Source organism: Leptinotarsa decemlineata, unplaced genomic scaffold (assembly GCF_025532065.1).
Source record: "Leptinotarsa decemlineata unplaced genomic scaffold, Ldec_3_MD MMD2_tig00000882_RagTag_RagTag, whole genome shotgun sequence".
NCBI classification, from domain to species: Eukaryota; Metazoa; Arthropoda; class Insecta; order Coleoptera; family Chrysomelidae; genus Leptinotarsa; species Leptinotarsa decemlineata.
The window spans coordinates 21552697-21569215 of NW_027412556.1; the positions used below are offsets into that span (position 1 = coordinate 21552697).

Genomic DNA, 16519 nt, shown 5'->3' on the forward strand with positions numbered 1-16519 from the left:
CTGATGAAAACAGTTTATTCGTCACATCTTTCTCATTAATGTGATAACTACAATTTATAGAGCTGACGTATTTCTGACAGTTTTGTGGACTGTGTTTATGAAAAAAGTATATTCGTCATCAATTTCTCATTCATGTGATTACTTTAATTTATAGTGCTGGCGTATTTTTAACGTATTTCTGACAGTTTTGTGGATTGTAGCCGGTTATTCACGAGTAACGCCACAGCTTCTAGCTGTTTCTCGATCGAGATGGAGTTTTTTTCAACTCCTATAGCTATACTTGGATTGAATACTTTTTCTACCCCATGAAAATCAGGGCCGGCCTTGGTGTGAGATAGGATTGTTTCTGTTTTTCCTCTAAAGATCTGAGGTGAATCATTTTTGGGAATTTAAACTAAATGAAATGATTGAGGATTCAAATCATTTCTTTTACTTTTGAACTTTTTTTACTTTAGACCTGTCACATTGAAACTGAGGATTCAAGTTTCAATGTGACAGGTCTAAAGTAAAAAAAGTTCAAAAGTAAAGGGGACTATTTATGTATGCACTGTAAATTTGTCGAGTCTATATGAGGTGGTCATTTTCAGTATTTATTGATTCTGTTGATATTATCAATCTCCTGGAAATAATCCAAGATCGCTATCAGTTTGGGTGAATAACTGTGAGTGTTAGAATCATATTAAATCAGTCCTCACACCACTTTTCTTTGGAATGTTCTTCAATAGTTTGATGATTTCCAACATATCTGATGCCGGAACCAGAATTGAGTCATCCGGTATGCATAAATTACGCTGTGCAGGTGTAATAACCAGAATACTTGTTAGTCCTAACTTTCACTGGTCTACTTTTCCTATTTATTTTCAATATTAGCTTTTCAAAAGTTTTGTGTGTAGTTCTCAACGCAAATAGTCAGACGAGAATCAATGAAATGTTTGAAATTCATTAACTCACTCAAGGTGAGCACAAAATTTTCTAAAATTGCACAATGGGGGATTATTTCAGTTAGTGTACGAATTAGTTGATTACTTTATTGAAAATTTCCATTCCACATTAATTAAACAGAATTTGTTGAACTGTTTTTAATGAAACATTCAACTCTGTTTTAAATTATAATTTACCGGTAAAAAACCATGTACTGGGTATCAAAAATAGAAAGAGACAAGAAACATGACAATGACGTCTGCCATGGAATTCAGTCAGCAAAGACTATTCTTCAACTATAATATACAGGCTGATTCACCGACACCGGATCACTTTGAAAATTCAATGAAGAGCATTGAAATATTACGACCATGCGTTGTTGCCACTTCCATTCAGAATTACTAGCAACTTTGATTTTTTCAAATGGAACACCTTGTATATAATATTGTTTTTGGAATCAACAATCATCATCCAACAACTCTCCTCGATATTTTCCCATACCTAACTGTTACCGTTTTCGAAATCTGAAATAAATCCAAATTTTTTCTTCGGAAATCATGGCATCTAAAAATGCTGATATCTTTGAGTACAGAAATACTATAGTACCGAAATTTTGTTTGGAGTCAGGTGATACTTGGGGGCTTCCTACACTTCAGCGTAATCTCCGTTACTTCAATACAGGGTGGTATTGACCCTAATCGATAAAATTTTTATCATTGGTGAATGTTTAAAGAGAAAGTTCACAAAACACCCGTGCGTTCCAAAGATGATTTGGATTAGGATCACAATGAAATCAGATCTGCCACTACGAAAGCAGTCAACAACAACAATTTGAAGGGCTAGAAAGAGAACGGCCAGCGATTCGAACATATTTTGAAATAAATTGGTTAAGGCTTTTGCGGCCAAGATTTTCAATGTTATAATCTTCATTCAAGTTTGAAGGCTGTATCCTAACGTTTCGCTAGCACGAGTGGCTGGCTTCTTCAGAGGTTTATTCATCTTGATGATTCACCGATGACTAGTTATTTTTAGTTCGTAAGTTGTATTTATGTTCACTCAGGTAGCCCTCCATTTTTGTTGATGTGTTGCTATTGGCCGCAGTGTTATTACCTGTTGATGATTTGACGTTGCAAATCACTGTTGCCACCTTAGCATCTATTAGTATTGGATTCTGAATCCGGTTAAGCTTTATCACCTCCTCTTTTCTGTTGTTGTTTTCCATATGTTTGTGGATTTCTATGGCTTCCCGTACAAGCCGACAGTGGCATCAAGTTCACCATGGAGACTGAACAGGAACAACGAATAGCTTTTGTAGATGTACCCGTCAAAAGGCAAGGCAGAAGACTGACACATAAAGTGTACCGAAAACCGACACACACGGACAGATATCTGCATGCACTTTCAAATCACCAGCCAAGTCGAAAGCGGGGAATTATTAACACACTGACATAACGTGCCCGTAGAATATGTGAACCGGAACACCTACAAGAAGAATTGGAGCATCTTCAAGTGGCTTTGAGATCGAATTGATACAGTGCAACCGAGATCAACAAGGTCATGAAACTGAAGACTTCTACAAGTCACAATAGGGAGGAAACTCAAACGGTTGCACGTGCATTTCTACCGTACATACCTAGGGTTACAGACAGAATCGAAAAAATTTCGAGGAAGCATAACATAAAAACAGTGTTCAAGCCCATCACGAAAATACAACAAAGCCTGAGATCTGCGAAAGACCAAAGAGATCCACTATCAGCAGCGGGGGAATATCGTATACCATGCACCTGTGAAAAAGTTTATATCGGTATCATCAAAAAATCCATGGGTATAAGGCTGAATGAACATCGGACAAACTTTAGATTAGGTCAAATAAAAAAAATCGGCAGTAGCAGAACACGCGTGAAGGAGATCATACGATACTGTTGAGGTTCATTAACGGTACATTCGGAAACCTTTCGTTGAACTTTTTACACTTTCCGCTGTTGATTTGATCACACTGCCCAAAAATAATAAACAAATATATTAGAACTTCGTTTGAATAGTTCTGTTCCATTGTTTTGGAGGTATTTGAAACTTCTCGAATTACGAAAATTTTAATAGTTTCCAGAAATCTCACAACGTTACTGTCAAATAGTAGTCATACCGAATGGAAATACTATTCTGAAGGGACATAGTCCGAAACTTGACCAGTAAGGTAAACGCATGAAAGGAAGAAAATTCGAACAGCTTTCTCAATTTGTGATCAAACACATTTGGAATTATCAAGTTTTAGTCACTTTTTAAACGAATGGAAAAACTGTATTTTGTTACCACCCTGTATTGAAGTAACGAACGAAATTTCAGTACCATTGTATCCCTTAACTTGAGGATATCATCATTTCTCATTTTTAACACGGTAACAGATTCCAAAATGATATTATATACAGGATGTTCCATTCAAATGTAAGTGGCAACATCTCATTTTCGAAAATATTTGAGTTGGGTAGAGAATGTCCGAATATGTTTTCTATCAAATTTCAAAAGTGATTCGTTGTCTGGTTCACCAGAAACATCTAATGTGCCATCCGCCGTAAATCAGCCTGTATATTATTTCCTTCTATGAACATTTTCATAGGTTCAAAAATTGATCCGTAATAATGTTTTTCACTTGAAAATATTATACGTTCCGCTCAATGTCTGTCATATTTCAAAAACATAAATTTGCAGTATAGGATGGCATCAAGGTTGCAAACACAGAAATTGTAATGTATGTGAAATTTACTATACTTTTACTTTCATTTACTATAATTTGTAGGAATCCTGTGAATGATATCTGATTCAACTCCGTAACGAATATTTAGAATACAAACTGAATAGAGGAAAGTGTTTTTTGAATAATTTAGTGTTCATATGAAAGTATTCGTTTAGAAAGTATTTTTCTTTCGTGTAATCCAATGTTATATGAACGTAGCTGTTACTTTTTTTTCAGTTTGTGGATGAAAGTAATTTTTTGCATGACCTGCACATCTTTGTATGGAGTTACTTTTTTTAAATTGATTGCTTCCTTCCTCTCTTTGGAAGATTCCTACATTTTTTGTATCAAAATGAAGAAGTAGAAAGCCAAAACCTTCCTTTCCAAACAATATAATATTTTGACCTGACCTTGCATGATGACAAAATGCCAGGAGAACCCGGAAATGTTTGGCACAGAATGAAGTAAATTAAGAATAGATAAAATATACACAAATGTACCACAAGCTCGACCAATCAAGAAATTCTGCCATCACTAACGTATGAAAAGCCCAAATTGGACACAGGTGCCAAGTTTTAGAATAAGATGAGACAGGTTCTAACCAAACTGTGGGCTAACCATAGCCAGCCATCAGTTCGGTATAAACTATTTCATATAATCAAAAGTTTCATATTCAATCACTGGTATTGAGATTTCAATGAAATTTCTTATTTCGTTAATGAAGACTGTTTCATCTTTTCCTCATATTCGTTATTGCTCCTGTAACTCACTGAGTTTTCTATTGGGAAAATTACAGCTAACATGTCCAATGAGAGTATTTTTGGAGATCTTTTCACTATTGTATTACCATTTTTAGTTTGTACTTTCATGTAAAGTCAAATGAATGCATTTGTACTTCAATGATATTTCAACATTCTACGACCAGAAAAATAAAATTGGCTTATGCATTCTAAAACAAACTGAAAAGCTGACCCCTGAAAGTTACTGCGAAATATAAAATACTGAAAAAAGTCTAATCAATTATCGAAAAATATATTCCAATCAGAGCAGACCTGACATAAAAATTTCTGGTTTTCAAACATCATCTAAATATTTGTGTTGGACAAAAAATATGTATACTTCCATTCAGGTAAACTCCACACATAAGTCTAGAAAATGAAAAAATAAATTATGCACTATTTTCATCAGATATGAATGGTGAACATTTTATTTTTTCTATGTTCTAAGAGAAAAGTCATGAGAATGCAAAAAGTTATACCTGAAGATTTCTTCGTTCGATACAGATTGCACAGTTATCAAATCACTGAATCACAAATGTGCTGACTTGGTTTCATCTTCATTCAGACCATAAAATATCCCATTAACCTTCAAAACCTATAATATTACCGACATCTAGTTACTTATTCGAACCGGTGATTATAGCTAGGAGCGTTGCAAAAATTCTCAGGCCTATTTTTTACTGTAAAAACATTTAAAATGACACGGTCTACTGTTTTTTGTAACATATAAGATCGTTCTTTACTTCACCTGCATTTCAGTTCGTGAAAAACTGCAGTACCATGCGTCTTAGATTGTTAAGTTTAGTGTTGCTTTTATCTATTGAAAAATGTGCCAGGTCGGAAAATATAACGGATTTCTTGAGCGGAATAAGTGTCTATAAGAAATGCTTTTATGAAAAACACCCTGGAACTTGCCTCAGGAAAAAAGCTTTGGAAGCGCTCAATGAAACAATCATGGATGATAGACCTATCACCATAGGATTTCTTGAAATTCAAAAAAATCCTGATTACTTTGTGAACCGGACAGAATTGGAGAATTTCCCTGAAGTTACCGAACGCAGTGCAAAACTCGGAGACGTTTTGATGGAAAAAATTGACGAGTTTTTCAAATCTAGGACAATCAAACTCAATTTATCTAATGCGTTTGAAGGTAAGCTATATGCAGGTAATGAAACAAACTCTTTTTTGTCCAGCTTCATGAAAGATTGAGTAAACGTCAGGAGTGAGAAGTGAAGAGGACATTGTTGAAAATACATAAATTGGTGTCGCCCACACCGTATTTGATCATATAAAATATATATCGTGTAATGGTGATGATTTTAACATCATTTGTGTCATTCTCAGGATTGAGTGATGATTTATATTTTCTCAGTTGATTCAGACTTCGGTAGACATAATATATGATAAACTGGAAAAGGACTATAGAATTTCATCTCGAAAAGCGCACTGTTTTTTTCGTACAGCAAGAGGGTCAAATGAATTTACCGTAATTTGAACAACTTTGAATCTCTCATTCTAATACGACAATAATATTGGATATTTGATTCAGATAAACCTGTATCTGATATAATCCAAATAATCTTACCGTTGACTGAAAATCATGCAGATACATATTCAAACTAATCCGTCAATTTGAAAATCATATAAGTGAAATAGAGCATATTTCCTTCCTGGATTTCAATTTGATATTTATAATTATTGTAAGTTTTCATTAGAACTACTTATAAATCAAACAATTCATCTCCATTAATGAAACTCAAAACAGATGAAACAATCCAAGATTTTCCAAATTTCAAGTATTCCAAGACGTAGGTATATTGAATTTTTTTTCCATTTACAAAAGTTCTATCTGTCTTGAGATATGCCCAGTACCAGTGATTTTTTGTTCAATTCTGCTTACGGTTGACTTAGATTAGAATTATTATTATCAATCATTCCTTGGCCATCTTTCTGCGTTCTTCATTCATTATCATATCTCAGCGTAAAATATTTATTTTTTTTTAATTCACTCGATTGTGTCATTTTTAGGCTAAATGAATTAATATGAACAAAATAGTTTCTTTTAACAACAACTTTACAACATAACTCACAAATATTTGCAAAATATCTGAAATGAGGTCGGTTTCATTTGATCCTACAAATGATGTTTTAATTTTTGAATATTCTATTCAACTTTCCTGATGTATTTAAGTCAATCAGAATAAAAAAGACTGGGTAGATGAAACATGTAGGTATTTCACAACCCCATATTGTATTTGAAAACTTGAAGGAAAGCTATTACTTCAACAGATTTGTAGTGGGAAATAATATTTTCTTGTCAGGTCGTATTATTATCCTACCAATAATTTCCTACTGAAAATTTGCCCATATTGCACAATGAATGAATTCAACGGTTACTTTCGATCTGTTTTACCTATGTTGTCATTAGCAATTCATTCCATTTCAGCTCGGAAAGGGGGAGGAGGTGGAGGAGGAGGTGGTAAAAAGGGTGGTAATATGGCACTGATGGCTGCTGCTGGAATGTGTGCCATGATGGCAAATATGGTAATGGGAAAAATGGCGCTAATGGCTGGTTCGGCATTGATGATAGCAAAAGTTTCGCTACTCCTTTCTTTGGTGATGCTGCTCAAGAAAATGCAGGAAAAAGGAGGAGGCGGAGAGGAAAAACACATCGTGTACGCTGATAGTGGACACAGTCATGGTGGTGGAGGTGGATACGGAGGAGGAGGAGGATGGCACAGGAGTCTAGACGACCCTCATAACATCATCTATAAAGGCCAGTGGACTGCCTCATCAGATAATGGTTCAGGTTTATAAAGTATGAGCATGTAATATGCATGAATGTTCTCTCCTTCCTGGCACCTTCTCTAAAGTTGATACACATACAAAGTTGAATCCTCAGTTGTAAAGTGGAGTATAGCTAACTAAAAATCATTCATAGTCAAAAAACTCTAAAACGAATCTTTCAGTCAAAACAAGAATATGCGGTATTTTGAATGCATTTTTGAAATACTCGTAATACTCATTTGAAAGAATTTCAGTATGATTTGAAATCCCTGAAAGAAAAAATAAAATTGAGAAGGAAAGCTGAAAATAACAATTATATTAGGAAAAAAACCTGAAATGAAGCGAAAAATCAAACAAAAAATTTGAAGATTTATTTTGAAATGGAATTCGAAAGATTTCAAGCCAAGTTACTTCAAGACGTTCTGACTGTTAGTATCCACAATCATCTTCGGTGATAGCCATTGTGGATACTAACAATCAAAACGTCGTGAAGTAATTTGGCTTGAAATCTTTCAATTCTTATCTCATTTCAGTTGTTCAATTTTTTGCTCAATCGTCTTCAGATGACACTAACAATTGTGGACACTAACAATCGAAACGTCGCGAAATAACTTGGCCTGAAATCTTTCAATTTTCTTTTCATTTTGAGTCTATTGGAATTCCATTTCAGGATTTTTCTGCTTGATATAATTGTTGTTTTCAGTCATTCATTTTGATTTTCAATTTCATTTGTTCTTTCAGGGATTTCAAATCATATTATATCATAGTAGACAATGGACGTTCGAAATAATGAAACTCGCCGTGAAACGTTGACAACCACCTTCAAAGAAACTCATCTGGATATTTTCATATCCAGTGGACCTGAAAAAATTCAAAAAAATTATTCTCGATATCTGTTCAGTTAGTTTTGACAATGAATCAGCAGTTTATTCGAATTGAAAGCATACATGTTGGTACAACAAAAAATTCTTGCCTCAGTATTTCATGTGTTTGAATGTATTGCATGTATAGGCAAACGTAACCGTGAACTATCGTCATATAAATCCGATAAATTTTTGTCGAATATCATTATTGAAGGTTTCTAGTTTTCTCAACTGAATGGTTCAATGCTCACATTTTGTTCGCTTCTTCCATAACTCCTTCAATACTCTTCAAAAAGTATTTTGGAATGTTGTTTTGAATGTCATATTTTTTGCAAAGAAACACTTCACGAGGCTCGAACAATTTCAATTGGATTGAATTCGCAATGATGAGGGGGTAGACACAGACTAATACCATTTCGTTCCTTATGTACCATCTAGCCGATGTCCTGGAATCAAAATGGAATGCCGAGACAAGTGTGCTGTCTTGAGCAAAACAATATATTGGATTCTTGTTTTTTTTTTCAATAAGTTGTTGCAATTGTACCACCCGCTTGTGTTAGTGATGGAACTGTAGATTTCATGGAATTTTGATCAACAGCTTGATTAATAACTACCGACTAGAAGGATCTAAACCCGTTGGTATCGGCAAGCAGTTTAACTCTAATTCTCTATTTGTGAAGTTCTTTGCTTTCATTTATTCTGATTTTGCAGCGGTTGCAAGCATTAACAAACCTAGTTCTGTTTTCGATACTGAGATTTTTGCGTCATTCCCGAAAGGCGAGATTTTTTGAGGCTACAGGTTCCTCGTAATCTTTGTTGAATCGAAGTTTGCCATTAGGAGTTCGTTTCATCGAAAAAGGAATATATGCATTTATGAATGATAGAATGACTTTCGTGACTTCAAATCCACAATTTGATTGATCATTAGAGCTGAAACAAACATCAAATTTTTGATAAATCACTCAACACTGAAATGAGTTTTTTGTCAGAAGATCCCAATGGAGACCTTACGGTGACTGTGTAAATTTCTAGATCCAAAAGACAATTAGGAATTCTGGTTGGCTCATCTATAATCTGAGTAAGTTCGCTGCTTATTGCAAAGGTCTCAGCTTCGCAACCTTGTTCGTCGTATATATTTAAAAATTCAAGCCATTCGTTATCGTGAACATTGAAGTCACTCAATATGGAAAGTTTGGCGCTGGGATGATTGATTTGCAGGAAGTCAATGGTGTTTGCAAGTAAAGAGAATGATGCCTTATATTGTATATAGCTTGTTGGTTGATAAACGCCGCATATAAATTTAGTGATCACCTGTGATATTATTTTGAACCACATAACATCAAAGTTTTGGGTTTTTGTTAACCAGTTGACTACCCCCATATAAAGGACAACCCTCAAAATTCGATGCTGGTGCGAGCTGAAAATTAACGAGGAGTTTAAACGGGGACTTTAAACATGCGATTCGTAGCGTGTGTGGGTTAGATATGTATCATCCGGCCTCGCACTTCGAACCACTGTTTCACCTGACGATGGATTGTATGAGTGGAACAAACCACTCATGCCAACCCAACCGTCTACCATATTTTTTCGTGTACTGGTTTTTCTGTTTCCAGTGATGACTTCGAAGATATCCACAACCTTCAGGATCATCTCGATGTGAAATGTGGGATTTTGGAATCACAATAAAATATGAAACACCAACTCAAACTCAATAACGTAGTTCACATGGGAAATAGATAATAAACTTCTGCTCTTTCTAATCAAAGTTACAGAGCATTTATAAATATAAATAAAATAATTGGTCTACGTTGATATACAATTTTTGGTATGATTTTTTGAAATTTAATAATTCCATGGAAGTAGTATGCGCAAAATTTTTTATAGTTCATTTCTTTCAGTTTCCTCATTCAGTTCCATCATTATTTGCTTTCTTTTGCTTTTTTATTGAATTTTTTAAATGTCAGAGGATTGAGATAGCCTTCTTAGTTGGCCCTTGGTTTATAAGTTTTCCAAACTCGTTTTGGAATCTGAAATTTCAAACCACTTATCAGTCTTTAAATTTGCAGCCACGAAATTGATTTTGTGATTCTCATCAAGATTTATTCAAACATACTATTCACTTCTGTTTTCTCTTGCTCGAAATACTGATTTTTGAAAAAAATAATTTCATTAGGCCTCTCTGATTGCTATTAAAGTCGGTTGTATATTTTTTGTTATCTAATTGTTATAGAAACCGCGTGCGAGCAACTTTCAAGAAATTCGTATGTGAACAAATGAAAGCTGTCAAGAGAAAACGCTTAACTGTTATGGCCTGTCATTGAGAAACTTGGTATATGGTGATATTAGTCGCAGTTGAGTTCAAGTAGAAATATCATTCGTGATCCATGCAGGAGGAGTTAAATGAAATATTAAATTCTGGAAGGGATTTTAATATTAATACATGATGGTTCAAAGTACATAAACGAATGATCAAAATTATATTTATCAACGAATTTCTTACATAAAATAGGTTCCACATAAAGCCAAAATTTCAGAAATCAATGCATTAAGTCTTTTTAACTTATTTACCAACATACACGATGACTAATGGCAACGTAGATTCGTATAAGAGTATTACTATCCAAATTGGGATTCTTTTTGTAAAGTACATCATAAATTAATATTGTATTGTAAACACCAAGGTCAATACCATAATTGAATATTTATTAACAAAAATTCTTCTCTCTATTGGTACAGGTGAAGTAAAATTATGATGATTCAATTCAGGTGGAATACCCTATAATATAAAACGGAGGTGAACTTTTATGAAGACTACTTGAACAAAACATCATCACAAAGCGATTGGATAATTTTACCAAAAACTACAGTTCAACATGAGCTCAATACACAATAGGTACTATCTGAAATTATTGGTCACTCACAATCGCAACATATTCATTTCATTATAAATGAAGATTATCTGATATTTCTATGACCGTTCTCCAAAATCATATTCTAAGAGTATAAAACCAGATTGTTCGAGTGAGTGAAATTGAATGTGTAGCCTTGTTTTTGGAACAAGTTTCAAAGCTCGTCTAGTTCAACCATCCAAAGTTTCACAAAATATGTGAAACACAATATGCTTTCATAGTTAAAATCAACTCATACTCCAACTTTACAATACATAATAAACATTGAACAGCTTGTATATGTATAAGTTGATGTCTGTATTTTGTTGATACAATTTCTGAACTACTTGATTAATTTTAACACAACACAATATTACGAACGTGGAAAGCAAGAAATGACTTTTTATTTATAAAAACGTTATATACGCCACGCTGCCATATGGTTACATGAATATTAGTAACAATTTCAATTTGTCGACATGTAAAACTTTCAGACGAAATATTTTTTCTCAACTACAGTCTTCCATCTCAAAATTCTGAACGAGATTGTTTATTTCGTATTTCAAATCTTTATCAGAATCAATCAAATTGATTTATTTGATGTTATCTCATGGTAATCCAGCCTCCATAAACTATTTACGTTTTTCAATTTCTATCGGTTTTGTGTACCTGCTATTTGCTTCGAAGGCATATAGTACAGATGAAACGGTGGAACAAGTCGCGAGTCCGAACGATAGATAGTCACTACCTATCATCAAACCCATGCTATGAATCTCTCGATAAAAGGCAAGACCCGTCAATCCTTAGCTCGCATAAGTTTCTACTTCTGAGGGTTGTCGTTCGTAGGGGAGTGAAAACTGTTTAATGAAAAACAGATTGTGAACATATTTTTCGAACACACCGCAAAACAGAAAGTGTCGAAATCAATCAGGATGTGATCTGGTGTATTTTCACTGTAGATATATGAATACATTCATTTATTTGACTATTTTTCATACATTTCTGCACAATTATAGCGAGTCAAGAACAAGTGTGAAATATAGATGAAATATATAAATAAGCAGAATACAACTCAACAAACACGTAAAATATGGGCTGAAAAGTCCCGAACGCGTTTTTTTCATTCAGAATTGGTTCTATTCATCAACGTGATCTCCATCTACACAATTATTCCAGCGCCGCTCTAACATTTCAATACCTATTTTGTGTAACGATTTATCTTTTTCCCCAAAAAATGCCTCAATTTGAGGAATAACCTCTTCATCCGAGAGAAACTCCTTACCGGTAAGCATTTTTTGAAGTCTGCAAAAAGCCAGTAGGCGCTAGAAGCCAAATCTGGCGAACACGGTGGATATAGGAGCAATTCGAAGTTCAAATAAATCATGTAGCTTTGCCATTATTTTCATTCAATTGTGACATAGTGCATTGTCTTAATGAAACAATATTCACTATTGATATTATTTTCCTTCTGAAGATATACGATGAATATTACACCACGCACATCCGAAACTACCGAGACCATAACCTTTCTAGCCGATTGTTGTGCTTTCGACGCTTTGGACGAGGTTCATCAGTTGCTCTCCATTCAGATGACGATTATTTCGATTCCGGAGTGAAGTGATGGATGAAACATAGTCACATATCGACGCAAAAATTCCGGTTTGCTATATTTAAACATGGCCAGAATCATCAAGACGTTTTTGTTTTTGGTCAACAGTGAACTCGCGCGGCATCCATTTTGAATAGAGTTTCTTCACAGTCAAATGCTCATGCAATATAAAACCAACACGTTCTTTTGATATCTTTACTATGTCAGCTAACTCACACATCTTCACTTCTCGATCATTCAAAACGATTTTGTGGATTTTTTTATGTTTACTGATGCTACTGCTTCATTTAGACGTCCACTGCGTTCTGCATCATCGGTGCTCCTACGATCACGTTTGAGATCAGCAAACTGAGGTTTATTGTTGTTTTTGATGATGCGGAGTACTTATAACATTTTTCAAGCAATTGCTTTGCGTAAACGGTATTTTTTTAAGAAGAAGCTGCGTAAAGTTAAAACACGGAAATGTTCTTGGTCCATTGTTTTGAAAATAACAAAATGAGTTTCACTCTCAGCACAATAAGTCACAAACTTATGAGTGGAATCTCATGAAATTTCAACAGCTTTCTTTTAAAAGTTAGTGCTTAATGAATACGCGCCATCTATGTATTAGACCCGAGACTTTTCAGCTCATTTTGTAGATAAAACAAATAAAAATCGTAATTCATGCATGAATTGTGTGCTTTTTCGTATAATGATATCCAGATTGGTACTGATGAGCCCTAAGGCAAGTGTCTAATGGCGAAACATCGATGTCTACCAGTGAGGATGACAGTGTTCTATGCAAGTGCAATTTTTACCATTCATTTATTGTAGAATTCCTATGAATGTTACCTGATTTTATTCCATAACGAATGTTTGGAATACAAACTGAGTAGAGAATAGTGTCTTCTGTATAATTCAGTGTTCATATGAAAGTATTTGTTTCGAAAGAATTTTTCTTTCGTGTGACCCAATGTTTATATGAAAGTAGCTGTTTCAGGAGGGATTTTTCTTTCAGTTTGGTGTCTGAAGTTACTTCTTTGCATGCATCCATATAAAGAGTTACTTATTTCAAAATTGATTACTTCCTTCCTTTTTTTGGAAGATTCTCACGTTTTTTGAATCAAGATGGAGTAGTAGAAAGCCAAAAACCTTCTTTCCCAAAGAATTAGTCACTTCTAAAAATATAACCCTCTCTATTTAAACAATATTCCTGTTGGCTGGGATTTAATCTAATAGGGGAATGAATGACATTACGATGTCATCGATGACACAACTAAATCAAACTTATTCCGTGACATAAAAATCGTGATTCATGAATGAATTGTGTGCTTTTTCGTATAATGATATCCAGATTGGTACTGATGAGCCCTAAGGCAAGTGTCTTACGGCGAAATATCGATGTCTACCATTGAGGATGACAGTGTTTCATGTAAGTGCAATTATTTACTATTCATTTAATTCCTATGAATGTTACCTGTTTTCATTCCATAATGAATATATGAAATACACACTGAGTAGAGAATAGTGTCTTGTGTATAATTCAGTGTTCATATAAAAGTATTTGTTTCGAAAGAATTTTTCTTTCGTTTGATCCAATGTTTATATGAAAGCAGCTGTTTCAGGAGGGTTTTTTCTTTCAGTTTGTGTCTGAAAGTTACTTCTTTACATGATCTACACATTGATGTATGAAGTTACTTATTTTAAAATTGATTACTTCCTTCTTTTCTTTGGAAGATTCTCAGGTTTTTTGAATCAAGATGGAGTAGTAGAAAGCCAAAAACCTTCTTTCACAAAAAATTATTCACTTCTAAAAATATAACCCTCTCTATTTAAACAATATTCCTGTTGGCTGGGATTTAATCAAATAGGGGAATGAATGACATTACGATGTCATCGATGACACAACTAAATCACACTTATTCCGTGACATAAAAATCGTGATTCATGAATGAATTGTGTGCTTTTTCGTATAATGATATCCAGGTTGGTACTGATGAGCCCTAAGGCAAGTGTTTTACGGCGAAACATCGATGTCTTCCAGTGAGGATGACAGTGTTTCATGTAAGTGCAAATTTTTTCCATTCATTCAATGTAGAATTTCTATGAATATTACCTGATTTTATTCCATAACGAATGTTTGGAATACAAACTGAGTAGAGGATAGTGTCTTCTGTATAATTCAGTGATTTGATTTAAAAAATTTTGTGCAGTGATCAAATTCATCCTTGGGCCTCAAAAAGTATGGATCACTTGTCGATTATAAATTAAACTTTCTGAACTGGCAAACGGTCTTCTTTGCGCGTTCATTTACGATCATAATTTACTAGCAGGAAATGCGCAGCTTGAGATAATTATAAAATTCGTTCCAGATTTGACAAGTCTGATTTTTCTTCAAAATCTGAAATGTTCAACATATTTCCCTAAAGAAAGTATATTATTGTGATATGTTGGATGCCTTTTTCGATCATTATGCATCAAATGATTCTGAAAACATTAAATGTGAATTAACAAACAAAAAATGGTGTCATCAATTTTCCAAAATAGACCTGCATATCCCATATTTAAGGTGTTTGTTGACTAGCAATAAATCGATGATAAATGAGAATACATTCAGTAGCTTGATGAAACAAAGAAACTATTCCAAAGTACCCGGAAAACGTTCTCAAATTTGTTTCTTTCCGATTGAGTGTTTTAAATTTATGTGGCTAAATTCATCCATAGTTCTTGTAGTACAAAGTGATATTGGAATACGTTCAAACGCATTCAGAAAATACAGTGTATGTATTTTATATATATATATATATATATATATAATCTAGAAAGGTTAATGCAGTCAAGCTGCTGGAAAATAATTCCATGAAAATCAAAAAATAAATAGATAAGTACTCTTTGATCATTCCCATATTGATTTCAATTTAAGAGCCACCGGTATACAGCTGTTTCAGCCTATTGGGCATCGTCAGTACCGGGCAGGCGGTCCTCGATTGAAGACAAAAGTACTTTCTTGGTTTTTTCTCATTTTGTCTTCAATCGAGGACCGCCTGCCCGGTACTGACGATGCCCAATAGGCTGAAACAGCTGTATACCGGTGGCTCTTAAATTGAAATCAATATGGGAATGATCAAAGAGTACTTATCTATTTATATATATATATATATATATATATATATATATATATATATATATATATATGTAAAAATAGATATTGAATGAATTATTGATGATATAACTAGTTTGCCGAATGAACTTGATTATTTACGTTTCTCTCAAAAAATATTTTACATCACTCATTTTTGTTATTTCATAATGATTGTAATTTGAATAGTATTTATTCATTCAGAATAAAATTTATTTTTCAGGAAACGATGGCTTCTTCTACTTCAAGAAAACAACGAAAACATGGTGACAGATAAATCCATATGGAAGTTCAGTTCAATGTGTGTATATATTTATTACAAAATAGTTATATTAACTAGACTGAAACATATTTATATTACATAGAATTTAACATTGAGTCAATTGATGTTGACGAAATTATTTATTCAACTTGGAACTTGTAGTGATTCAATAAATCACAAATAGAAAATTGAAATGAATTTTAACTCTAGTTGTAACACGACGCTTGATTGAACCACCGTATGGTGGTTCGTCGGATGCTTGCTAGTTATCCATAAACAGCTCTGCTAAAATATTCGAATACTGTCTAAAAGAGAAACTGTTGGATTATGTGGATGAAAACTGTTTGATTATCGATAAACAATTTGGCTTCATGAAAAACTGAGACACTTAAAAGTGCAGTACTAGAGCTCACGAAAGGTGTTATGAAGAATTTAGATCTTTCAAACAAATGTTTGGTTGTCTTTCTCCATTCAGCTTAAGCTTTCGACGCATCATATACTACTGAACATGTTATCGGACAAAGGAATAAGTGGTCCAGTGTTAGATTTATTTACCAGTTA

The 16519-nt window shown here is 33.9% G+C and overlaps 1 protein-coding gene across 1 annotated transcript; it reads left to right on the forward strand.

The window, feature by feature from the left end:
• The first annotated feature begins 3297 nt into the window (after positions 1 to 3297).
• Positions 3298 to 16146, forward strand: LOC141482221 (uncharacterized). The gene is made up of 2 exons (XM_074175213.1): positions 3298 to 7249; positions 15920 to 16146. Exon 1 carries the CDS (start codon positions 6808 to 6810, stop codon positions 7246 to 7248), a length of 441 nt encoding a protein of 146 aa, XP_074031314.1. The 5' UTR covers positions 3298 to 6807; the 3' UTR covers position 7249; positions 15920 to 16146.
• Positions 16147 to 16519: the final 373 nt, after the last annotated feature.